This window comes from Puma concolor, chromosome D1, assembly GCF_028749965.1.
Source record: "Puma concolor isolate L17-30 chromosome D1, mPumCon1.1.hap2, whole genome shotgun sequence".
NCBI lineage: Eukaryota > Metazoa > Chordata > Mammalia > Carnivora > Felidae > Puma > Puma concolor.
Window position 1 is genome coordinate 42,009,967 of NC_141676.1, and position 24,190 is coordinate 42,034,156.

General features: G+C 55.7%; 1 protein-coding gene across 1 annotated transcript in view; it reads right to left on the reverse strand.

Moving 5' to 3' along the window:
* Positions 1–3,117: 3,117 nt before the first annotated feature.
* The window catches only part of KCNC1 (potassium voltage-gated channel subfamily C member 1), a 45,558-nt gene continuing 24,485 nt past the window's right edge, over positions 3,118–24,190 (reverse strand). Inside the window, exons 2-4 of the mRNA XM_086677848.1 lie at positions 14,594–15,527; positions 6,534–6,722; positions 3,118–4,510 (exon numbers count right to left, since the gene is read on the reverse strand). Coding sequence (XP_086533974.1) covers positions 4,446–4,510; positions 6,534–6,722; positions 14,594–15,527 — 1,188 coding nt within the window. The 3' untranslated portion in view covers positions 3,118–4,445. The remainder of the gene's footprint in view (positions 4,511–6,533; positions 6,723–14,593; positions 15,528–24,190) is intronic.

Genomic DNA, 24,190 nt, shown 5'->3' on the forward strand with positions numbered 1-24,190 from the left:
GCAAGCCCACAGTTGCGGGCTGCCCGCCGCCGTCCTACACACAGTCCAGAAAGCAGTCCCACACTGGAGACTACTCAGGCCCACACCTCCCAGACAGGCCTTCCACTCACGAGCAGCCGACACACGTGAGCTCACAGCACGCCAGTTCAGAGTTCCCTCCTGCCTCCCTCAGCTCCTATAGAAGAAACCCAGTTCCAAATCTTCTACTGCTGAGCCCTAGTGCCTCTCCCGAGGCCACCTGTGGGCACAAGAAAGAAGTGTCTTGGCTCTCCTTCCCAGCCTGAAACAAGGCCAGGGGTGCTGGCTCAGAACGTGACTCAGACCCTTCTTGATGATCCACGCATGGAAGAGCGAATGGCCCCTGGTACTAGGTGCCACCACAGACAGCCCTGTCACCGGAAGTCCCTCCGTTCTGCCCTTCCTGCAGCGGCAGACAGGCTTTCTCTAGGCCCGTTCACTGGACCTGATGAGTGCCTGAAAGCTCAAGGGGCTGTCCACAGGGTCGCCCAGATTTTTTTCTGGGCCCTTTGACTCCCCTGGTCATCCTCAGATTTGTAGATGTCCAAGCCCCTCATTCCAAACAGACCCTCAGCTCTTCGAGAGTGAGCGATCGGGTCTTGGTCGGTTCTGGAACCCTTCACCAAAGATGGGCCCTGATACAGAGGAAGTGCCCGGTAAATGTTGAACTGGTGTGTACACCTTCAGGGCCACCAAGGGGGTAGGGAGGTTAAATGAGGGGGTCATGATCCCCTCACACCCCCCTGTCCTCTGTGCTTACCTCTTACAAGTGTGTGATAACTGTGCTGTGCAGATTATGACCAGCTGGGAGTTAATGTCAGCATCCCCCACCTGGTTAGCTAGTGAGCCATAGAAGCCAACTTGAGTAAATACCCACTCGTTTTCTTTACTTTTTTTTCTGATAGACGAAGTAGATTGGCCTTTGTATTCCTCCCGTAAGGGGAGGGGGAAGGAAAAAGAAGAGGGGAGTGAGCTCCGCCGTGTGCTCACAGCTCTTGGGCCCGGCCTCTGGAGTGATTGTGTGTGGCCACCACATTCCAGGCGTTCGTGGGGTGTTTGTGTCCTCACCCACCTACCACAGGCTCTCCCCTCCTGGTCACAGGCACCCCCTCTCCCCTTGATACCCCCACCACCTTCAGTCCCAGAAGGCCATCAGGCCAGGAGGCCAAACTAGATGAAACTGTGCCTGCAAAGGTGAATCAGGGCCTGGGGCTCAGAGGAAAGCAAGCCTTCCACCCTGCCCCCAGGCACCTGCCACTTCCAAAGCAAGACCTCGTGATGGATAGAAATTGGGAGTTGGAAAGTCAGTCAGGAAGTGGTGGGACCATAGAGGGAGGGAGTTCCAGGTCCTAAGGTGCATGTGTGTGACCGCTACGGGCTCAGGCTTACAGAGCAACTGAGGCACAGAGGTGAGAGAAGAGGAGAGGTGGCCAGGAGTGGGGCAGGGGGCATGCTGGCCAATAGAAGGAGCTTCAGTTTCCCTCCTAGGGCAACAGGTGTTCAGGAAGGAGAGTGAGGTGGCCAGATGTGTGTGTAGAAGGTTTGAGCAGCCTGTGAAAAGCCCCCCTCTGTCATACCCATGGCGCATCATGAAGGAGGGCAGGAAGCCACGTCCTGAGGGTCCTGGGATTCAGGATGAGCCTCTCTAGTGTTCCTATCTATTCCGCTCCTGCCCCAAGAAGGCCCCAGTTAGCTTGAGACAGCTTCACCTGAACTCTGGAGTCAAGCCTGACTGGGTTAAAATCTTGGCTTCTGTCTTTCATTGGCTGTGTGGCTTTGGGCCAGTTGCTTTACCTCTCTGCACCTGTCCTCTAGCTCCAAAATGGGCAGAGTGAATTACTGTGGGCTGTCATTAGACAATGTTTCCCAGCTGCCCCCGGCGCAGCAGATGCTCAGTGTATGTCAATCCCCTTTCCCCATTAGCTAGTGTGTCCTGGAAAACCTACATTGTAAATGGCTTTCTGTTAAGTCCACTTGAGTCCACCAGAGAGGCACTTCCTCCAAACTGGATCCCAGGTAGAGTGAACGTGACCTTCCCTGCAGCAGCTGAGGCTGTTTGGCTCCCACATCCTGATAGTTATGAATGGCTGTGACATACACAGTGTGCTCTGGCAGCTCTATGGCCACGTAGCCCCTTGGGCAGAGGCCTTACTGTACTCACTGCTCCACCGACCCCCAGCCTGTGGTTCCCGGACCACACAGGATGGAAGTTGAGGCAAAGGCTTTGAGGGGACAAGGAACAGTGAGATGAGAATTCAGCATCCACCTTCGGCCTCCCACCTGCCCATCTGACGGCTGACTCAGGCCATGCTGGGGGCATCAAGGGAACTGAAATGGGAGAGAGACACCCACTTGTTTCTGGCCCTGGGAAGATCATTCTCTGTGGACCTCAGCTCCTCATCTGTAAAAGGCTCGGAGGTTGACTACCATGATCATTAGATATTTTCCCACCTGAATATTCCTGGATTCTCCAATGGATAAGGAAAGGATAGGAACCCCCAATCCCCACTCTATCCCCCATGAGAAGCCGAGTGAATAATCGTCACAAATCAAGACCCCTGAGGGAGGGCTCCTCCCCTTCAAGATGCCTCCAGGCTGAGAGAGATGCACGGGTGGTCCCACCAGCTGAGCCAGCAGGGTGCAGCTGGGTAGGGCACCCTGCCTCTGCCACTATCAGATTCAACAATGGCCCCAGGAGGGAGGTGACTGAAAGGTCTGCACGGGGGCTGGGAGCTCGGACATGGCCAGATTCAAGGAGTCATCAAAATGGCATGACTCACACAGAAGTTTCCATGTCAGTGAACCCCCTAGAGTATGTGCTTGTTTTAGGGTCAGGTTCTTGTATGCCCCATCCCTTCTGAGAGCTGCCTCCCCTCCCCAGACCCAATGGGATCTGCAGAGGCGGGGGCCAGAGCAAAACTTCTTCCTTAAGGCCTGGTTTTTTTCCCAGCGGGAGGACAGCCAGCACCTTGCTATGTCGTCGAGACCAGAAGAGCGAGGGTTCAGGTTCACCCCACCCCAGCCCCGCCACAGCAGGCCCGATCACAGGCAGAACCAAATCACGACACTGCCCAAGGCAATAAAAACCCAAACCCGTGCTTCATCTCAAAAGTCAGCTTTTTATTATTGAGGGCCAGAGCCCAAGGAGGGGAGGGTGTTGAGCTAAAGCAGCATTGCTCTCTTTCCAGGAAATGTTTCGAGCTGCAGTGAAGGCTCGAGATGTTGCATTTTTTTTTTTTCAACTCAAGCATGTGTTTTTCAAAAATATCATCCTTCCCCACCCCCCACCCCACCACTAATTTTAGAATCAGACCAAAGCCAAGCTACTGTCCTCTGTTTCTGTTGGGAAAATACTATATTTATTCAAGATGCAGAAGTGGGTCTCTGCAAACCTCCAATTGCTTCAGGAAAACAAATCTGCTTTAGACTATACAGAAACCATGATACAAAATTTATTTCATGCTAGAATCGCTTTGCATAACATTGGGCATGCAGTTTTTTACTCTGAAGTACTAAATTGCATACAATGCCAGGTTGTGCCTTAATAAAGGTGGAGGAGGGCCACCCCTCCTGTGGTCCTGATCTTTTGGTGCTCTAAAGTAACACTTGGAAAATCCATACGGTGTTATTTACTATGAACAATTTGTAATGAAAGCTGGTCACACTGGATCTACACACCGAGAAGATGATTGAATCAACCTAGACTAGCCGCTGTCAAGGGTCTTGGGGAGACGTCCGCTGGGTCACAAGCATGCCAGACAGAGAGGGAAGAAAGCAGCAGTGCGTGTTTCCACAATTCTATTTGGAGCAAAGTTCTCAGTTTCCACGTGAGAAATGAACTATGAAGGTGAGGTCAATATGACCGATGACTGACCGACTGCCCTTTTTGGAACCTTGACTCTCGATCTCGTGTACAAAAAGGGAAGCCATCCATTCCCCATCCCCACCCCTCCTCCCACCCCCAGAAATGTACAGGTTTCTACCGAACGCCGTTACAGTCTGGCTCCAACAACGTGTGTAATAAAAGTAAAGAGCTTTGAAAGAAAATAGAGGACTTTTTCCTTTTTCTCGTCGTTGTTGTTGTTTAGGGTGATCATTACAGTTGCAGGGGGGTTGGTGGGTTTGGTTTGCTGGGTTTTCTGTTTAACTTCATGCAAGTCATGCTAAGGAACCCCTCCACCACCCTCCCCAAATAAAATAAAATTAAAAAAAAAAAAGAAAAAGGAAAAGAAGGAAAAGAAATCCTCTACGGTCAGTTACCATTTGGCCGTAGAAAAAGCTACGTCCGTCCTAGTACAAGACCTGGGCCACTCGGACTCGTCCGGCAAACCTGCATGGCGTGAATTTACTCTGTCCGAGGGTGAGGAGGGGCTGCTGGTCCACCCAGATGCTTAATAGCCACCAGTGTCCTCGGCCAAGCCGCCTGGTCAAGTCACTCTCACAGCCTCTGTCGGCATATACTTAGCAATGACAGGGCTTTCTTTGCAAAGATCTGTATGTAAAGAATACAATTAACACTTGAGCTTCTCTTCTTGGCTTTCCCATCCCGCTTGGTACTTAGTTTTTAAGGAAGGAAGAGGAAAGACAGAACAGCCGCATGCAGAGGCAGGCAGATTCTTCTCCAGCGGGCTTGGTTTTCCCATGCAGTGAGCCGGCCCAGCACGCCTCTCTTTCTCCCTCTTGGGGACCGGGTTGAGTCCCTAACTCTCCTACTCTGCATGTGGCTTGTGCACTGGAATTATCCTGAGAAAATCAAGTCCTCGGCGCTGTCATGGCTCCATGAGAGCAGGGCCGGGTGGATGTGGGTGGGGGCACTTCACCCTTGGTGCCTCCCAAACACTCTGGCCCCCCACGCCTCTGTGGGACTGGGGAGCAGGTACCACCCGTGGACAGTGGTTGCCGCCGAGCTCCCTTGGCCACTACAGGGAGATGGGGCTTCTTCCGTCCCACACTCCCTGGGCTTCTGGAAAGAGACTCTCTCTGTTCTTTTAGGCCACACAGATTGATCCAATAGTGAAGTTGAAAGAGACAGGCAGCCCATGAGACCTTACCGGGCAGAGCACAGCCACAAAGTCTACCTGCTTTCCCCCTCACTCCCCTGGGCTGCCCCTGCTCCTGGTATTCTAGAGCCTCTACCCAGGAAAAAGCCAGGTGCAAAAGGGAGCATCAGGCCTATCCATGGAAGGTGCCAAGGATGGGCCCACCCCAGGCCCGCAGCCCTCCACCATGCAGCACCATGCGGGCAGCGGTTTGCCGCACTGGGGTCCGAGGGACCTCCAGGCAGGGCAAGGAAGCAGGGACCAGACTGGATCAGGTGGGCACACTAAGCACCAGTGACCAGAAGGACTTCCCCATCTCAGTATAGGCTGCCTCTCCTCTTCTGGGTTGGGTTTGCCCTTTATTTGGAATTCTGTGTTCTCTCCTTGTGTATTGTTGGACCACTTCAAGTACTGGAGCAGTTGTGAATGGCCACAGTCTACACCAACTATTGCTCTAAAAAACCAACTATCCCTCGGGCCCAGCCTGCTCACTCTGGTCAGCATGCATCCCGTGTGAGCATGTGAGGCACTCCCAGACATGCACGAGTTGCCCAGCCAGCCCGATATGTCAAGGATGGCTTCCTCTACCTTCCAGGCCAATGCCTGAAGCCTGGGGCTAGGGTGCTCTGGGCCCCTGCCTCAAGCTTCTCTCCAGCCCATGCTCAAGCTCTAGTAGAAATCTTTTCCCCAGGAGGTCAGCCTAAGATAAGGGTCTGCTAACAAGGAGACCTTGAACAGAGGCCACTATGGGGCTCAGCCTTCACCAACCACAAGGGGGCGCTGATCACACCCGGGGCGGTGACCAGGGAACAAAGGTGCTGCACTGGGTGGTGCTTCACCTTCTTGGCAAGTTCTCTGACTGCCACTAGCAATATTCTGACTAGCACACATCTTACCTCTGCAATGACATTGGTCTCACCCCCAAGCCCTGAAGCCACCTCTCTTCATGCCTCTCCTCCCACTGGCCTACAGATTCTCTTTAAATGGTGCTCTTCCAGAACATGCATCCCTGGGTGGCTACGTCCACAGGGTCCTGGCCAGGCCAGGCCCACCCCACTGCCCTCCTCAACCAAGGGACAGGGGAGATCACTTTGCTTTCTGGGTCTCACCTGCCATCTGCCAGAGCAGCCTGGAGGAGTCGAGACTCCTCCCACATCCCCGGGTAACACCCTGCCTTAGGGTCACAGCCCCGTAGTCAGCCAGCCCATTCCGGCACCCCTTCCTTTCCCCTCGGGCTCAGTCCCAACCCACAGCTGCCAGGACCTCAGATTCTCTGCCAGCCTGACATCCTACTTGGGAGAAAAGGACTCAGACCTCCAAGGGCCAACCCTGGGGGGGGGGCTCCTTCTGCACCTTGCCCCCCCTCAGCGTGCCTGCCTGCCCCTCAGCACCCCTCGCCCGCCGCCCCACCCGCCCATCTGCAGGAGCGCGAGGCGGCCCAGCTGATGCAGAGTGCCCCCCGCCTCCTCTACATACCCTTTCTCATTCCTCCACCAGGTGGGCACGCGTACTCCCCGGTTGATAAGAGGAAGCAGGGTCCGTATCTCTCGCGGGTGCCCGAGCGAGTAAAGGGCAGGCCCTCATCAGGAGTGAGGGCCTGGTCTATGTGGGGGCAGTCTTCGTTCGCCAGCGCGGCCTTCGCCACCTCCCCATTCAGTTTGGAATCTTCAAACATATAAGCAGAAGCTATTGAGACACTGAAAACTGTTTAGTGGGGGAGGGGGACAGGCCAGAGGTGGGGCATTGGCAAAGGGCAGTCTGTCCCTGAGGACAGAAAAGTGAGTGGACCATGGAGGGAGGCAGGAGGCTGGGGGTCCCCGGCTCATTCAGGCAGCCTATGGGCTGCCCACAGTGCAGGGAAGGAGGGGGTCCTGGGTTTGCTCAAAGTTTGCAAAAAGATGAGTTAGTGATGGGTCCAGCAAGTGCGGTGCTGGGGGCCTGGCCCAGGGCCCAAGGCAGGGCCGATGAGACAGGATGGTGTGGATGCGTCATGGGTAGGGGGCCAGACACAGAGCTCAGGGAGAAGACAGACAAACACGCAGAAAACTCCAGTCCAGAGAGGTGGCCTTTGCAGACCTCTCTCTCCTGCTGACCAGAGCCTGGCTGCCTCCCGTCCACATCTAGCTGGCTTCTCAAGGCTTCCCTAGCCCCATCTAGACCCATCAGTCAACTCCACCCCACCCCCATCGGGATCCCACCGCATCACACCCTTCACGCTGTCCTCCACACACACCCTATCTCATCACTCATCCTGCCCCGACCTATTTGGATTCAACCTCGTCACTCTGCGTGCCCCACCCCCTGTACACACCAAACCTGGCCACACAGTCTCCTCTGTCCCCAGACTCACTTTGGTCACTCTGTATGCCCCACCCTCCATGCAGGCTAGGCCTGGTCACAAAGTCTCCTCTGTCCCCAGACTCACTTTGGTCACTCTGTATGCCCCACCCTCCATGCAGGCTAGGCCTGGTCACAAAGTCTCCTCTGTCCCCAGACTCACTTTGGTCACTCTGTATGCCCCACCCTCCATGCAGGCTAGGCCTGGTCACAAAGTCTCCTCTGTCCCCAGACTCACTTTGGTCACTCTGTATGCCCCACCCTCCATGCAGGCTAGGCCTGGTCACAAAGTCTCCTCTGTCCCCAGACTCACTTTGGTCACTCTGTATGCCCCACCCTCCATGCAGGCTAGGCCTGGTCACACAGTCTCCTCTGTCCCCAGACTCACTTTGGTCACTCTGTATGCCCCACCCTCCATGCAGACTAGGCCTGGTCACAAAGTCTCCTCTGTCCCCAGACTCACTTTGGTCACTCTGTATGCCCCACCCTCCATGCAGACTAGGCCTGGTCACACAGTCTCCTCTGTCCCCAGACTCACTTTGGTCACTCTGTATGCCCCACCCTCCATGCAGGCTAGGCCTGGTCACAAAGTCTCCTCTGTCCCCAGACTCACTTTGGTCACTCTGTATGCCCCACCCTCCATGCAGGCTAGGCCTGGTCACAAAGTCTCCTCTGTCCCCAGACTCACTTTGGTCACTCTGTATGCCCCACCCTCCATGCAGGCTAGGCCTGGTCACAAAGTCTCCTCTGTCCCCAGACTCACTTTGGTCACTCTGCATGCCCTGTCCCCTATCCAGACTACTCATGGTCACCCAAGTCTCCTCCAAATTCAACCTGGTACTCTATATAGCCCACCCCACACCGTCCAGGCCTGGCCACACAGTCTCTCTTTCCTCACACAGGTCCAATTCAACCATTCAGTCTGCTCCATCCCCCCACACAGACTTAAGCTAGTCACTCAGTCTGCTCTGAGCCCCACACAGACCACGCCGGTATCCACCATCCCGTTCTGCCCCCAGCGGGCCTGGTCAGCTTGCACAGGCACAACAGGGATGTATGCATGAGGCAGTGACAGCGGGCCATGATTTGGGAGGGGTCCCCATTCCTCTGCCTCCTCACGGCAGCATCCCGGCAAAGCAGAGCAAATGGACGTGTAAAGACAACAGCGGCGGATGGACTCGGGTGGGTAAAGGGGAGTCTTGGCCTCTGTGAGAGCCTGAGAAGGAACCTGGGCAGAGGTTTGAGGAAACATTCGGGGGGCAAAGCACGGCCAGAACAGGAGCTCTCCCTCTCCCAAGTCCAGAAGCAGAGCCGTGGAAGTCTCTGGAGCTGGCAGAGGTAGCTTGTCTGACCTCGGGTCCCGCCCATCACTCTTGGGGACTGAGCCCGCCCCTTGCTTTCTGACCTCAGAGCAGAATCTTCCAGGCCAGGGTAGGGCAAGTCAGTCCCCACGGTGGGCTTCCTCAAAGACTTCATCTGGGGTGAGAGAACCTCAAGGGAAGACGACACCAACATGGGTGTGAGCACGAGGGGAGACTTCTCTGAAAGACTAAAGAGGGGACCCTCCTCCGTGACCCTGTTCACATCATGTAACTACACGCACAAGTGATCCTTCTCCGTGTGCACACACTCAGCGTGCCCGCGGGTGGGATCACGGCCCGTGTGCACATCATGTCACTACAAAGAGGCAGTCAGTCAAAAGAGAAATGGACCAATCAGGTTTATTCGTAAAGCAAATCCAAAAAAAATCCCATCATAATTTTGGAACTTAAAAAAAAGGTCTGTCGTACAAGATGGCAAAGCATTTCACGTACAGTGCGTTTCTCGACAAATCCCAGGGGCTTCGCTCCCCGATTTATTCTGAACCAGAAAGGCCAGTTACCAAGGTAACTCTGACACCACGTGACTGGGGCCTCTCTGGGGTCTGGGAGCTGCCTAGCACTTGGGGCGTGTCTGTGGGCACACACGTGTGCACACGGACAAGCCCCGGCCTGCCCCCCATTCTGGCCGGCCCCTGTCTTCCCTCCCAAGGGAGGGGCTGAGGGAGGAAGGCAGCGGGAGAAAGAGGGGAAATCTCAGGGAGGAGAGAGTGGATGAGGATGTGGAGTTGGGGCCCACGGTACCCTGCACAAATTGTCCTCAAGGGGAAAACGGCAAATCCTACCCGGCAGCATCGCCATCTGGGAGGGGAGCCAGGACTTGCTGTCTCTCTGTTGGCCATCATCTGTCTGTCACTGGAGATATCTGCAGAGGGTAGTTCTTGCCCAGGGGCGGGTCAAAGGTGGGCGGTAGAGCCTGAGACCCCTCCTTTCGCTCGGAGTGCTGAGCCCCCACCCACCGGCTCTGCCCCTCAGTGCTGCGCCCCTGCAGAATCAAGCTCCCTTGGCCTTTAAGGGGCCCAAAGTCGGGCTGGTCTTCCCTGCAGGGGCAGGGGGCAGGGGCAGCCATCAGGCATCCCGGGTGGGTGTGAGCTGGGCACCTTTCTCTCCCTGGAGGGACTCCAGGATATCCCCGGGGCCTGCTTCTTCTCTCAACCATGATGACCTTGAAGGGGAAGGTGTGTTTAGGTCTTGCTCTGTGAAGGAGCCAGCTTCCTTCTCCGTGGTTTGGGGTGCTCTCAGAAAACTGGGAGCATTCTCCCACCCCAACTCCAGAGGGGTGTCTGGAAGAGAGGCCACAAGGAGGGGCCAACTCTCGAGACCTGGAGAACCCCTGAAAAAGACCAGAGGTGCCAGCTCACCCTCCTGCCCCCATCCTGTCCTTTGAATGAGATGGCCACCAGGAGCCCCGGTTCCCACCTGCTCCCCAGAAGGCTCAGAGCCCCGCCCCCCTGGCCCCAGGCCCCTCGGCCCCCACTAGACCCGCCGGCCTGCGATGATGAAATGACAGCATGGGCAGCGTCTCACGGAGATGGTTTCCAGGCTTTGAAATGGGCTGAGATAGATGAGCATCCGCAAGAGGGTCATTTTTTTTTAAACTTTGGAGCAAGGAGAACCCGGTGTATGGGCCCTCAGCCAGCGGGGCCGGCTTTTCTGCCCTGCTCTCCGGGCCCGGCCGATGTACTTACTGTTCACACCAGCAGCGGGCGCCAGGGGGCGCACGCCGGGCTGGGGCAGGGTGGGGGTTGCTGGGCATTTCCTTGGGTTTAGCCCCGAGGGGTCTGCCCAGCTGGGGCTCAGGGAAAAAGTCCCAGGCTAACTGGGGACAGTCTGTGAGAGACACGAGCGGAGTATAATCACGAGAACTGGCACAAGGCATGCAACAAAACGAGGAGAGAGAGAAACATGATTAGTGGAGAGAGAGAGAAAGAGAGAAAATGTGAACAACACAGAAAAGAACACCCATGCCTGGCCCTCAGAGTGGGTTCATTTCTCTACTGCTTCCACCTTGGCCCACCTGGGGGCCACAAGGACCCCCCCTCCGGGCCGCAGCCGCCCCCCCTCGCCCTCTAACACGAGCGCAAACTCGGTGAGCCCATGCGGAGAGGCCCTGCCCACACCCTGCCTGGTCACCTCTGCCCGACCCTGTGACCCTCCCCACACCCTCACCCCTCCTCGCCCCGGGCTGCCACCACTCCCGGCACCCACTGCAGCCCAGCAGGGGAAAAACTGGAGGGCCGGGGCTGGGGGCACTCCGGACTCAGCTGCTCAAAGGAGAATCCCCCTCCACAGATGTCCCAGAGGCTGCAGTGGTGGCTCCTGAGGAGCCCAGATAGGAGCTTGCTCCAGGACTTCATGCTGCCCTACATGCCCATGGGCAAAAAGTGAGTCTGGCCATCAACCCTCCCCCCTGTCAGCCCCCTGCTCACCTATGGTGGGACCCCGCAGCCCCGGACGCAGCACCACAGAGGACCAACCCGTATCACAGGAGCGGAGATGGACAAGACACGCACGTGAATGAACATGGCAGGACAGGGTGAGCATTCCGAGCTCTCCAGAGCAGGACCCCGGCTGCAGACGGGGGGAGGGAGACCCTTTCTGGGAGACAAGCAGCTGCTCCTGGGCCATCAGCCCCACGCAGTCCCTGACTATGTGGGGTGCCCTGCTAGCATCCCCCCATGAGGCACTATGATCCCCACAGGATGAACCCCCCCTTCCCCCCCCCCCCCGCCCAAACACTGAGGCCATGCTAGCCATGGTACAGAGGAGGAGACCAGATCATCCCTCACAGACACACAGACCTGAAGCTTCAGGACAGACCAAGAGGTGGGGGTGAGGGAGGGTGCTGTTGATACGACTGGGAGGCCTTGCTTGAGTCCTGGGGGTCTGGCCCTGGGGGGTCAGGGGTAGGGGAAGTGCCAGAGCTGGGCATTTAGCCTTCAGCCAGATTCTAAAAGTGGAATTGGAGAACCCAGGTTTCGTGGAGGCCATTTGAGTGCCCTTGGGGGCGGAGTGAGGCTGGAAAGGCCTTGGGGGCTGCATCTTACCTCTCTCAATTCTTGTAGGGTCAGATCTCCACCCACGTTGGCCTCCCTCACCTCTGGCCACCCCACTCACTCACAGACACCCCCACACCCATCTAGGTGTGTCGGTGCGAGCAGAGAAGGAGGCAAACAGGAAGGGACTCAGTGATACAGAGATGGGGAGGCCACCCCTTGAGGACCACAGACCTTGGTGATAGATCATCAGGGTCTCACACATCAGCTTTTGGCGGGAGGAGGAGTGTTCTGGGGCGGGGGGCGGGGGGGGTGAGGCTCACAGGGGTCTGGGAACCACGATGGATAGGTCTGGACAGCAGGACAGCACCTCCAAGGGAAGTGAGTACTTGGGAAGAGAGGGAGGGCGGAGTGTGGGGCTGGGGAGAGAAAGGCAGGAGGGTGCTGGCATCTGGGCTCCAGAGGGCAAGCTTGAAAGGCCCCAGATCCCTCCTCAGCCAGAGATTGCCTGAGCCAGCGCTCTCTGGGTCCCTGAGATCTGGGGCCATAACAAAGAGGCTCCCGGGAGCAGAGCTGCCATGACTATGGGGCCCGGGGGATTCACCAGGAGTGAAAGGGTTCACAGGTCTGCTGCAGCACGGGAAGAGGGCTGTGTCTCTGGGATTAGCTGGTGCACATGTCAGAACACAAACGTCTGTACTCGGTGTGTGTGTGTGTGTGTGTATGTGTGTGTGTGTGCGTGGGCTCTCAGCACATGGAGAATACTGGCATTTTCTAGGAGTACAGAGGAGTCTGTGCCTGACTGGAGTGACTGGGGGTCCCTGGTAGGCTGGCCTGGGCACCCAAGCCTGGGGCACTGATCCTGACAGATCCAGTGTTGGAGAGGATGTGACAGAAGGGCCAAGTAGCGCCATGGTGGTGTCACCCAGGTTGAGCTCTTCCTATGGGGCCCAGAGTGAAGGTGGAGGCTAGGCCAGGCCAGACCCTCCCCAGAGCCCCAGGAATCTTCCTTGCCATGACAGTGGCTCCTGAGGTCAAACGTCCACCTAATCCAGAGCAGAAAGGTGGGGTGGGAGATTTCCACTGGCCTGTGCCTCACCTGGTGAGCAGGAGCCATGCCTTGCCCCACTCAGGGCCCCTGTTCCAGCCTCTGAGACCCTTGCCCAACCCATGGCTCAGCCCAGGACACTAACCACATTCCTTTTGGGTGCCTACAGGAATCCAGGAAGCGGGAAGGGGAGGGGTATGGGGCCAGATGAAGGGGCAGGAAAGCCCCCATGGGCAGAGAAGTGGGCCTTGAGGGTATTGCACTAGGCAGCATAGGTGTGGTGTGAAGCCAGGTTGGGAGCAGGATGGGGTGGTGGGTGCATCAGCAGGGAAGAAAGAATCAATCATCCACTGGGCGAGGCCACTCAAACCGGGGGAAACTTGCTCATCCAGGGCTGAGCTAGCCTGCCAGACCTGGGCACAGGGACCTCCTCCATAGACTAAATGCTACTTATCACTCACTCGGCCTCCCTCACCCCGGCACTTCTTAGCTCAGCGTTGTCATTCTTCTCTGGGTCATTCATCTCCTTGAAATCCCTGTGTCCACAGAATAAGTCGATGGTATTCCATGGGTAGAGGTAGACTATGGGCTTTATATCTTCGGACCAGAGCCCCGTGATCAACTTTATGTGCTATGTGCAGGTTCTCATAAAACTGAGATAGTCCCATAACGAACCACTAGCCATGGAATATGAGAATATATCCCACGGTGACTAGTATTGTTTCATGGCCCCCCTCCCCCCTGGACCCCCACTGGATTCACGGGAATGTGGTTGTACACTGGTCTGGATGTCATGTATTGCTGCTGCAGTCCCCACTGCCGGAAACGGGGAGAACCCTCGGTGGGAGGTTGTTGCTGGTCTGTAGTGCTTTCGTCTAAGCTGCCCGGGGTGGTGGCCCCCTCTAGTCCTTTGCTCACCAGTCGCTTCCATCAGAAGGCCACCGGAAACTCCCACTCGACCATCAACCCAAACAGACAACGTGAAAGCTAGAGTCGCTCCAACAGGTTCCTAAAGATAAATGCTAAACTCTAGAGTGGTGGAAGAAGATGAGTTGGTTCGGCATGCTATGGGGTAAGTAAGCTTGTTACGGAGGGCTCCAGACGTCTCCTGGGACGCACCTGGAGCTAGGCAGCCGGAATCAGAGCAGTTCTACTCAGCTATGGAGACAGGCTCTGTTGGGGGTGAGATTCCTGGCTACTGCCTTTGCAGGGACCCTCCTGCCAGATCCCATGCACCAACTGTGCCTTCTGCACAGCCTGAAGGGAGCTGAGTAAAGACCAAATCAGATGCTGTCTGGCATTTCCGAAACTCACCCACCCCTGCCCTGCCCCGACACTGGGACAGTGGCCCGAGTCAGAGACTCACGCTTGACTCCTGCCCACCGAGCAGCAGCCCCCTGGGCTCCTGCTAAGAGAGTCCTCAGCAACCTCGCGGGCCATGTCGTCTCTTCAGAACCTCACGAGACCAGCGCGCCAACCTCCTTACCCAGGGCCACCAGTGAGGTTCCTCCAGCAGGCTCTTGCCTTGTGAATTTGGCTGCCCAGCATCTCCCTGGGCCCCCAGGCTCCACACCTCGACACTGAGTGCGGGGTCCGGGGTTGCCCACGGAACTAAGGAAGCAGTCTGACTGAATCTGGAATCATCGCTACCGACACTGAGTGCGGGGTCCGGGGTTGCCCACGGAACTAAGGAAGCAGTCTGACTGAATCTGGAATCATCGCTACGGGGGGCAGAGGTGAAAGGTCAGATCGACATGCCTCTAAGAGGTTTCCTACCTGCTCTGTTAATTTCTAAAATTTCTTCCTGGGCCAGCGGGCATGTGTCACTCTGAGTACTGTGGTGTGGAGAGTTTACGACAGATTTACAATAATTGGGAGATCCCAGCTGCGGTGGCCGTGGAATATGCTTCTTTTTTTTCTTTGGTAGTTTCTGCTTAGCCATGGCTAAGGAGTAATACATCCCAAAATTGTTCACGATGACGGGCACGGGCATGGCGATGGTCAGCACGCCCGCCAGCGCACACAACGCTCCCACCAACATGCCGGACCACGTCTGCGGGTACATGTCTCCATAGCCCAGCGTCGTCATGGTGACCACGGCCCACCAGAAGCCAATGGGGATGTTCTTAAAGTGGGTGTGCTCACTGGCGCTGGGGTCATTGGGCTGTGCCCCTATCCTCTCGGCATAGTAGATCATGGTGGCGAAGATCAGGACACCCAGGGCCAGGAAGATGATAAGCAGCAAGAACTCATTGGTGCTGGCGCGGAGAGTGTGGCCCAGAACCCGCAGGCCCACAAAGTGGCGGGTCAGCTTGAAGATGCGCAGGATACGCACAAAGCGGACGACACGCAGGAAGCCCAGGACATCCTTGGCAGCCTTAGAGGACAGGCCACTCAGGCCCACCTCCAGGTAGAAGGGGAGGATGGCCACAAAGTCAATGATGTTGAGCGAGTTCTTGATGAACTCCACCTTGTTAGGGCAGAAGACCACACGCATGAGGAACTCGAAGGTAAACCAGACAACACAGACGCCCTCAATGTAGGTGAGGAAGGCCTCCGTCTCCGCCTCCCGGTAATAGCGCACTTGCGTGCCATTCCGAACAGTCTCGATCTCTGTCTTGTTCACGATGGGATTGAAGCGCTCGTGGGTCTCCAGGCAGAAGGTGGTGATGGAGACCAGGATGAAGAAGAGGGAGGCAAAGGCCACATACTGCGGAGGAGAAACACAGCGTCAGAGGGAGGCCCTCCCATCCTGAGCAAAGAAACCTGAGGTACCTTTTCATTGGGTCTAGTCAGAGGCCCGGCCAAGGGAAGACGCCTGCACGATGCCCCCCTCCAACGTGGGCCAAACTGATGGGCCACTTTTCCCTCCTCAGAGCACCAGGTAAGGAGGCTCGGGGGCAGGTAAGAAGTTGTGGAAGAGGTTGCTTTATTGTCACAAATGCCTTTCCTTTCCTCCTGGATGCACAGCTAGACTATATTTACCAGGCTTCCTTGGGGGTTAGGTGGGGTGACGTGACTGAGCTCAGGCCAGTGGACAGCACATAAAAGGGGCATGCACTGATGACAGGCCTGCCTCACAGAACCTATTCTACTCAATCTTCCAGGCTCTCTTTCTTCCCCCAACTGCCAGTTAAATGCTGAGGGCCTAGGGGCCAGTAGGGCCACCACAAGAATGTAGCCTCGGTCCCTGAAAAGAAAGATAGCCACTAAATACCTGAGTGGGAAATAAACTACTAATGTATTAAGCTGCTGTGACTTGGGAGTGATTTAGTAAAGCACTTAGCCCACCCTGAATAATAAAAGTGACGTAGCCTGCGGAGGCCGAAGGTGGCAGGGGAATGACGGGGAGTAGCTATGATGGAATCTGGTCCCTCAAAGGCCACATGGCCCATCTTTCCTCATTCCTACTGCAGTCCATTTGCTCTCTCAGGAATCTGTACCTCGTTGATGCGGTCTCTTTCAGGTTCTTTCCCATCTAGAACTGCAAAAGATATATATCAGCCCCAGGGCGTCGGATGACTTTTATACTCCCTCTCTGTCCCCCCTAGGAACTCCCACCACCAACTTGGAGGTGAGATCCCCCTTCCTGGAGGTATTGAAAGAGAGGCTAAATGGTCATTTGTCAGCGATACTGTGTGGCAGGTTCAGGCATCAGAAGGAGAATCGGACTGGGGTCCTTAAAGGCACCATAAACCACAGTGTCTGCTCCTCTCCAGTTGCCCGTCAGCACTAGCGTAGGGGAGCGGGTGGAAGGGAGGAAGGAGCTGCTGGGGGGCTGGGGCTTTCCAAACATACGTGGGTGCCTCCTCCTCTCAGACCCCACCAGTGAGAAGGAAATGGCTGGGGTGACCCAGCCTGTCCAGAACCACCTGCTCCGGCCCTGAGCCCCTGGAGAAAGGTTCAGGAGCTCCTTTGGTTTGGTTTGCCGGCCCCATCTCATGACCCTGGGCTTCTCTAGCTGCCAGCAGACACGGGTACCTGAGGGAAGAGAATGGAGCAGCTGTCTGAGTTCCAAACCCTCCTGCTCAGACTGAATTCCTCTTCTTCCAGGCTTCAGTCGGGCCTCCCAGAGCTCTAGAGGAACACTGGTCAGTGGGTTCTCCTCCAGGAGCCCGGCTGGTCATCCCTGCCTGCCTGTGCCCACAGCTCCCCTCCTCTCCGGGCGCCGCCTTCTCCCAGCCTGTGCAAGACAATGTCCGGAGCAAGGCCATCTTCCTGGAAATGGCCCCAGGCTACACAGTCTGGAAGGGGTGGCCCCCTGTGTTCTCCAGAGCTGCCCTCACAGATAACTTCAAGGAGTGTCAAGACCCCACTCTGTATCCACAACAAGAGGCAGCCGTGCTACTTCTAGCGACCCTGTAGTCTGCATGGACGCACCTCCCCACCTGTGGCGGTAGGCAGGGGGCAGCACTGGAAGTCCAAGAACAGCCCTGTCTGGGTTGACCATGGCCATGGAACCTGGCACCTAACATGGCATGCTTCTCGAAACCAAGAACTATATGGACCTTTCAAGTCACATTCTGGGTTGGAGAAAGGGGAGAGGAGAGGGAAAAGGACAACGTCAGCATTTTAGAATGCTAAAGTAAGAGCAGCCTTTAGAGATTATCTGGTCCAAGGCACTACATGCCATAGATGGGAAGCCTGAGGCCCCCAAGTAGGAAGAGGTCTCCCCGAGCCATGCATTGTAGTAGGCTCATGGTCCTGTTGGTTTTAGAGCACTGGACCATTTTCAAACATTTTATCCCAGACTACTATCAAGTGCGTCCTTCCTCCCATCCACTGATCGATCCCTCCTTTCTGTCACTCATCTATCCTTACTTCTTTCCTTCTTCCCTCCCTCCCTCCCTTCCTTACTTCCTTTCTCCCTCCCTTCCACTCCTCATCCTTCCTTCCATCCTCTCTCCCTCCCCCTTCCCATCCCTCATGCATTCATTCTTCCCTTCCCTTTTCTCTTCTATTTTCCTTCCCTCCTTCTTCCTTTACTTCCTCACTCCTCCTTCCTTAGTCTCCTCCTTCCTTCCACCTGTCTGCCCATCCATCCCTCCCTCCCTCCATCCGTTTGTCCATCCAACCATCCTTTCTTCCTTCCACTCTTTACCAGGCACTGGGTTATGCCCAGCAGAGTGGAATAAAGCCTCAGCCCAACCCTCAGGGAGCTCCCTGCCCAGCTGAGGGTGAAGGGCACCCACAGAGACACATACAATGCAGGGGACTGCAAAGTCAAGCTCCCTCAGCCCTATGAGGCAGGTGGGGTTTGGACAAGGTGGGGCAGGGTAGCTACAGACTTAAGCCAGGTCTTCCAACTCCAGAAACAGCTCTTTAAAGATCCCTACAGAAGTGGACCAGGAAAGCAAATGGAAGCAACTGGAAAAGGCCACCACCTCTGACCCAGGTTGATCCAGCTCCAGAGCTCCTTCCATCACCAGGGCTGCCAAAGCTCTTGGGGCTAAAAACACATTCCCAAATGCCGGGTATTTGCCTCCAGTACCTCCTCTGGAGGGCCCCATCTTAGAGCTTGGCATTCACCAGATCCCAAAGGGCAGGCCATGCCCCTCCCTGGGTTTTGTGAGAGAGGAGAACATGCACATTGTAAGTGTCCGAGGAATGCTGAGAGGCAGGGCCCACTGCACCCCTGGGCTCCTGATCCTGGCCAACGGCAGAAGGCCCGAGACACCTCCCCTCCCCACTGCACCATCAGCCACCCACTTCCCCCAAACCTCCCCCAATCTGTCCTCCTCTGTCCCCTCTGCTCACACATGACTCTCTCTCAACAGGACCCCTACCATCGAAGCTTTAGTAGGCTTTAGACTTAGAGTCTCAGCCACCAGTCCAGTCTCCACACACCTACCAGAGCTGGCATCCCAGCTCTCTGCCCAGGCCATCTGACCATGCTGCCCACAAAGAAAAACCCTGACTCCTCAACCTAACACAGGAGACTCTCTGTGCCTGGCCCCACTGACTTCCCAGGGCTCTCTTCCTACATGTACCCAACATTCTTGCCACATGAAACTCTCTGACATCTCTGACCCCTCTCTCCATGTCTCCCCTGACTCCATGTCTTTACACTTCTGGAAAAACTCATTCATCCTTCAGTACCCCCCTAAGTAGCCCTACTCCTGGGACACTTTCCCCAGGTGAGGCTCCTTTTGGTAGCTGAGGCCCTAAGGAGGCAGCAAATGAAGGGATCCCTCTCAAAGAGTCTCTAAATTCACCCCCAGGGGGGCAGCAAGACTCTGGCTCATTAGTGCTTGGGGAGACTCATGGAAACAGCCCAGACACGGCACTGACGTCCCAGGGGACTTCTCACTCCCAGGGGCCTTCTCATTCCCAGGTGCCCCCACAGGCCCATAGAGCTCTCAACTTATCTGCCCCTCTCACAAGACAGGTCCTGATGGGAGCACTGAGGCCCTGAAAGACGGCAAGTCTTATAAAATTAGGGTAGAATAAATTATTGGTTCTCAGCAACCAGTGGGCATCCTGTCTAGATTCCTTCCTCTCTGGGCCCCAGTGCCCAGGGGGTTGGTGGGGGTGGGGTGGCAGTAGCAGCCCAGCCTAGAGCCAGGTGCTAGGCCTCCTTTCTCAGGAGGAACCAGGGGAAGTGGAAGCCAGGCCTGCTGCCCTGTCTAGGCTTCCTGAGCACCTGCTTTCTTGGCCTCTGCTGCTAGTAGGCCTGGTTCTTAGTCACAGGGAGAGCCCCCAGCAACATCCAGGTCCAAGTGGGCCCTTAGGAGGGCTGTGGAGGAAGGTGCCCCTGGTTCGCTCAGCCTGCCACATTCTCCTAGGCCCAGAGACCAGGAGGCCAGTCACAGCACACCGCCAAAGCAAGAGCTCACACCCAGCTGAGTCCCAGCTTCTTTTGGTCCCTCCTCAGGGAAGCCGAGCACAGGAAGGAGAGAGGAGGTAGCTACCAAAGCGAAGAACCCATTCTGCACCTTTTGTCCTCTCCCTGACCTGTGAGACAGGTGGCCTTACCCCACTGTGCCAAGAAGGAAACCCAGGGACAGAGAGGTCAGGGACTAAACCAAGGCTTCAGAGCTAGTGATGAAGCTGAGGCTTGGACCCAAGTTTGTCCTGCTCCGAAACCTAAACTCTTTCTACCGCCAGAGTTGCCAAAGCTCTTGGGGCTAAAAATACAGTCCTGGACACTTAGTAGCTGGCCCTGATTGTATCTGGATGCCACCATCTTGGAGCTTGGCACCCACAACTCAGACTCCCTGAGGGAAAGTGATACCCACCCGCTGTGAGGGAGAGAACTGGGGTGCCTGACTCCTTGGGCAGGGGCCCAGCCATGTCTACATTGTTCTTGGGCCTTGCTGCCCCGGCCTTGCTAGCTACTGGGCAAACAGCAGCCCCGGGGGCAGGGATGCTACCTCAGGGGATGGCCGAGCAGCCTCGGCAAGGAGTGAGATCAGGAGCCATCTCTACAGCAATCCTGGGCTGACACCCCCAGGACTGTAGGGGCTGTAGGCAAGGGCAGGGGCTGCACCCCATGTAAGTTGCCTGCCTCCCAATCCCCAGTCACCCAGAGACCACGGACACATACAATTACCCAGAGTACACACCTCACCCCTTACCTAAACACATATGCTGTCCGTGTGGCCACACAAACTACAGCCCAGTGTCCCAACCACACATACACAGATGGATGGTACTGAGACGTATTACCGCACACGGAACATAAACACGCAGGTGCCATACTCTTCTGCAAGGTGCACACGGCTGCGGCCCCCCACAGCACTTGGGCACACACGCTCAGAGCACACGGATAATGCAGCAGCCGTTACCACACATTCTTGCTATGAATAGAAGAGACCCCGGGCATTGCCACTCAGCTGGCCCCTCCTCTGCCCACCTCACCCCCACCCCAGGTGTGACTGACTCAGTGTCTGTCTCTCCCACAGGACAGCAGCTCCAGCCCGCCTTGCCTCGGCCTCGTCAGCCTTTCCGTGCCCTCAGCCTGCTTGCCCTGCTCGGATGGTGCCAGCTCCTGGATCTCCAGTCCCTAGACTTGCCCTTCATCTATCAGCTTCCTGATTTCCTGCCATCTGCCAGACCTTGTCTCCTTTCCCACCCCAGCAGCAGCCTTGCCCCCCACACCCAGGATCCAGGCTGCAGTAAGGCCAGGATCTCCTGGGCTACTAGTCTGATGGGAGCACAAAGGAAGATTTGCCTGACATCCCAGGGACAGTTGTCACCTAGCCTGGCCACCTCAGAGGCCACCCAGTGAAATTTTAAGACAATGCAGGCAAGACCGCCTGATAATGCAGCATAAACCCAAGCTGGCAGTCCTGGCTTTTTTTTTTTTTTCCCCAGAACCAAATCACAAACTGTGAGAGACCCACCAATTGTGTTCTAGAAAGTGGTAGCCATGGCAACGGAACGAGGCATCCCATTTCTATGGTAACCAGGGTGGTGAAGCTGTTGGCTGCAAAGTCAGACAAACCTACTAAAGATCTGTTGACTTAAGAAGATGTTTCATAAATCACCAAGTTATTTTTATTGTAACCCCACCCCTGAAACCATAAATCAGAAAAGCAATTTACTATCTATTAAAATGACCAATATGTGCTATGACTTCCATTTATAAATTATTTATGCCACAGTCATCTGTAGAAAATTGTGCTTGCCTTTCAGAATTGTTCAGGGGTTTGCCGTGGGGATCTGTGCCCTTGCAGTTTGGCATTCCAGGAACAAGACGATGGTTGTAACGTGGCAAAGGGACCGCCATTCTGGCCCGACGTTCACTTGCTGGGTGACCTTGGCAAGTCACTTCCCCTCTCTCGGCCTCAGTTTCATCACTGGCACACTGAGGGATGGACTTGGTCCCTTCCGAGGGTTCTGAGACCAGGCAAGGCTACAGGCACTGGGGCTAATCATGGGAACCCTGGCTGCTGTCCAGGCCCCGAGCCCCCTGAGGCTTCAGGTCAGTTTTTTCGCCTAATTAGATCTGCCCAGCGGGGGTACACAGCGTTTGAGTTAATCCATGCAGAGTCAGTGATGCAGAGCAGGCGGGATGGCCAATTGGCCTAAATAAATTGTCAGTCGAGTTGAGTTTGGAAACTGAATTACACTCATCTGGACTTCCTTGGACTGGGCAGGCCTGTGGTGTGCTGGGCTGGCTGAGGACCACAAGGGGGCGACCTGGGAGGGGGCTCCTTGGGGTCTAGTCCTTTTTTTTGGTTCATTAATAAATGGGGGGCCCTGAGCACTCAGTCCTGGCACCCGGGTCCCTGCCCCTGTTCCTTTTCACTAATCCTTCTCTAGCTCAGGGAGCAGGGGGAGGGCGGGGGGAGCTTCCCATGGTGCTACATGGAGGGTTTGAGCAGGAGCGTGTGAGAGTTTGCGCAAAGAACATAACACGGCCAAGTGGGTGCCTGTTGGGGTAAGTCTGTGTTTGGGGGCGAATACTGGGTGAGGGGAAGAGGCTGTGTAAATGTGGAGTAGGTATACACATGGTGAACATGTGTCACCGGTTTATGTGACCTAACTCCAGGCATGCACGAAAGGCTTGTGTAAATGGTCACTATGTGTAGGTGTGTGCTTCATACAGGTGGTAGAAGTGTGTGTGTGTGTGTGTGTGTGTGTGTGTATTAGGACACATATGAGCTGTGGTGTGTGTGCTTGTATGCGTACAAGGACACGTATGGGGTGTGATGTGTATGTGTTTGTGTGTATAAGGACACATATGGAATGATATGGAAGGGGGTGTGTACGAGCCATCTCCTAGGGGAGTCAGAGTCTCGGCACTCCGCATATGCGTTCTCTGAGGTGAGACCCAGCCCAGGGCCATGACCAGAGATGGTCACTCACATACTAGTCTTGGGGTGTGCCCCTTTCTCTGGAACTATCTGTGACTGAGAGAAAGAGGAGAGAAAGGGCAGGGATGGGGAAAAGGCCACTGAGTCAGCCCAGGGAAGACCGCAAGAGGTAGGGCTGTGTTCAGATCTGAATCCCCTCACGCTGCGACACCAACCCTGTCAGCCCTGGCACCCAGCCTGGGCAGTAGGGGGAACCAAGACCAGAAAAGGCAGTCCCGGGCCTCCAGACTTCCAGAGAGACACTTCATTGACTTTACTCATGACCCTAGGCCTTGGTCATATCCAGAAAGGGCTGCCCCAACAGCTAGGCTGGCAACTTTTGAGGTGGCAGGGGTTCCCATGTTGCTTTCATGCCAGGATGCACATTATTTCACATTTTGGAAATGATGTACACATCCTTAAAATAGTCTATCTTACCATATCACCAACATGCTGTAATTTAACTCATGTTATGTCTTAGATCGATGGTACCTTGGACTTGTGAAAACATGGTCAGTAGAAACCTAGAACTCCAGGATGGAGGAGGCCCTCAGAGCTTTCTGGTCTAAAAGCTGCCCCTTGTGGCAGGAATGGAGAATTGGAGAAACAGCAAGGGAAAGGATCCGCCCAAGGTCACAGAGCTCTCAAGGTAGAGCAGAGATGACAGTGTTAGTACTGGGCTGCAGCCTGGAGCTTTCATCAACATGGCCTCTGAGCCCTTGCTCGAAACGCCCTCCCAGGCCTCTCTGCTGTCCAGGCCCTGGTGCTGGCCAGACCCCAGGTCAAAAGGAGGCAATGGCCGTAGCAGAAAGGACAGGACCTTGAAGTCAGATCGACCTGAATTTGGGGCCTGGATTGGCTGGTGACCTTGGACTAGTTACTGCCCATTTCTGAGCCTTCATTCTTGGATAGTAGGGGGTAGGAAGACATCCCCTGCCCTCCCCTCCCTTGGGGTGGTTGTGATGATGAAATGAAATAATACAGAGAGCAAGAAGGAGGTGTTCAAATATATTGCTTTGGTCCCCACACAACCCTTTGGCCTTCATGGGCCCTCCCCTCCTGGTCCTCTCCCATCACAACAAAGTGCTTAGGGTCACAGTGTCTCAGACGTAGAAAAGTGAAGACTCTTACAGTCACGGGACAGAGACTACTGAGTTGGGAGACACCTGGGGGACTTGGGCAGACCTGCCCCCACATCACGAAACAGCACCACTGCCCTTCAGAGAGCCACGCATGTGGCATGAGTGAGGCTGGGTCCCTGCTCCTGCGTGGGCCTGACTGAGCAGCATAGTGACCAGTCTGCCCAACTAGGGCCAGCCCTGGTTCTGGAGAACAAGGGAGGAATGTTTCCTGAGAGCCAGCCCCTAGCAGATCCAGTGGGACAGGGTCAGAGGAGAAGTCTCTGCATTTAGCACGAAGGAGAACTTACTTGGTGGTGGCCAAACCCAGACCCCTTAGGAGGGTGGAAAGGAAAGCAGAGAGTAAGAAGCCATCCCTGGAGGCGCTCGGTGGGGCACGAGGGAGGCAGGAGTGGGCAGAGGCCTGGGTGATGGGGGGATGGTGGTGGAGCGTG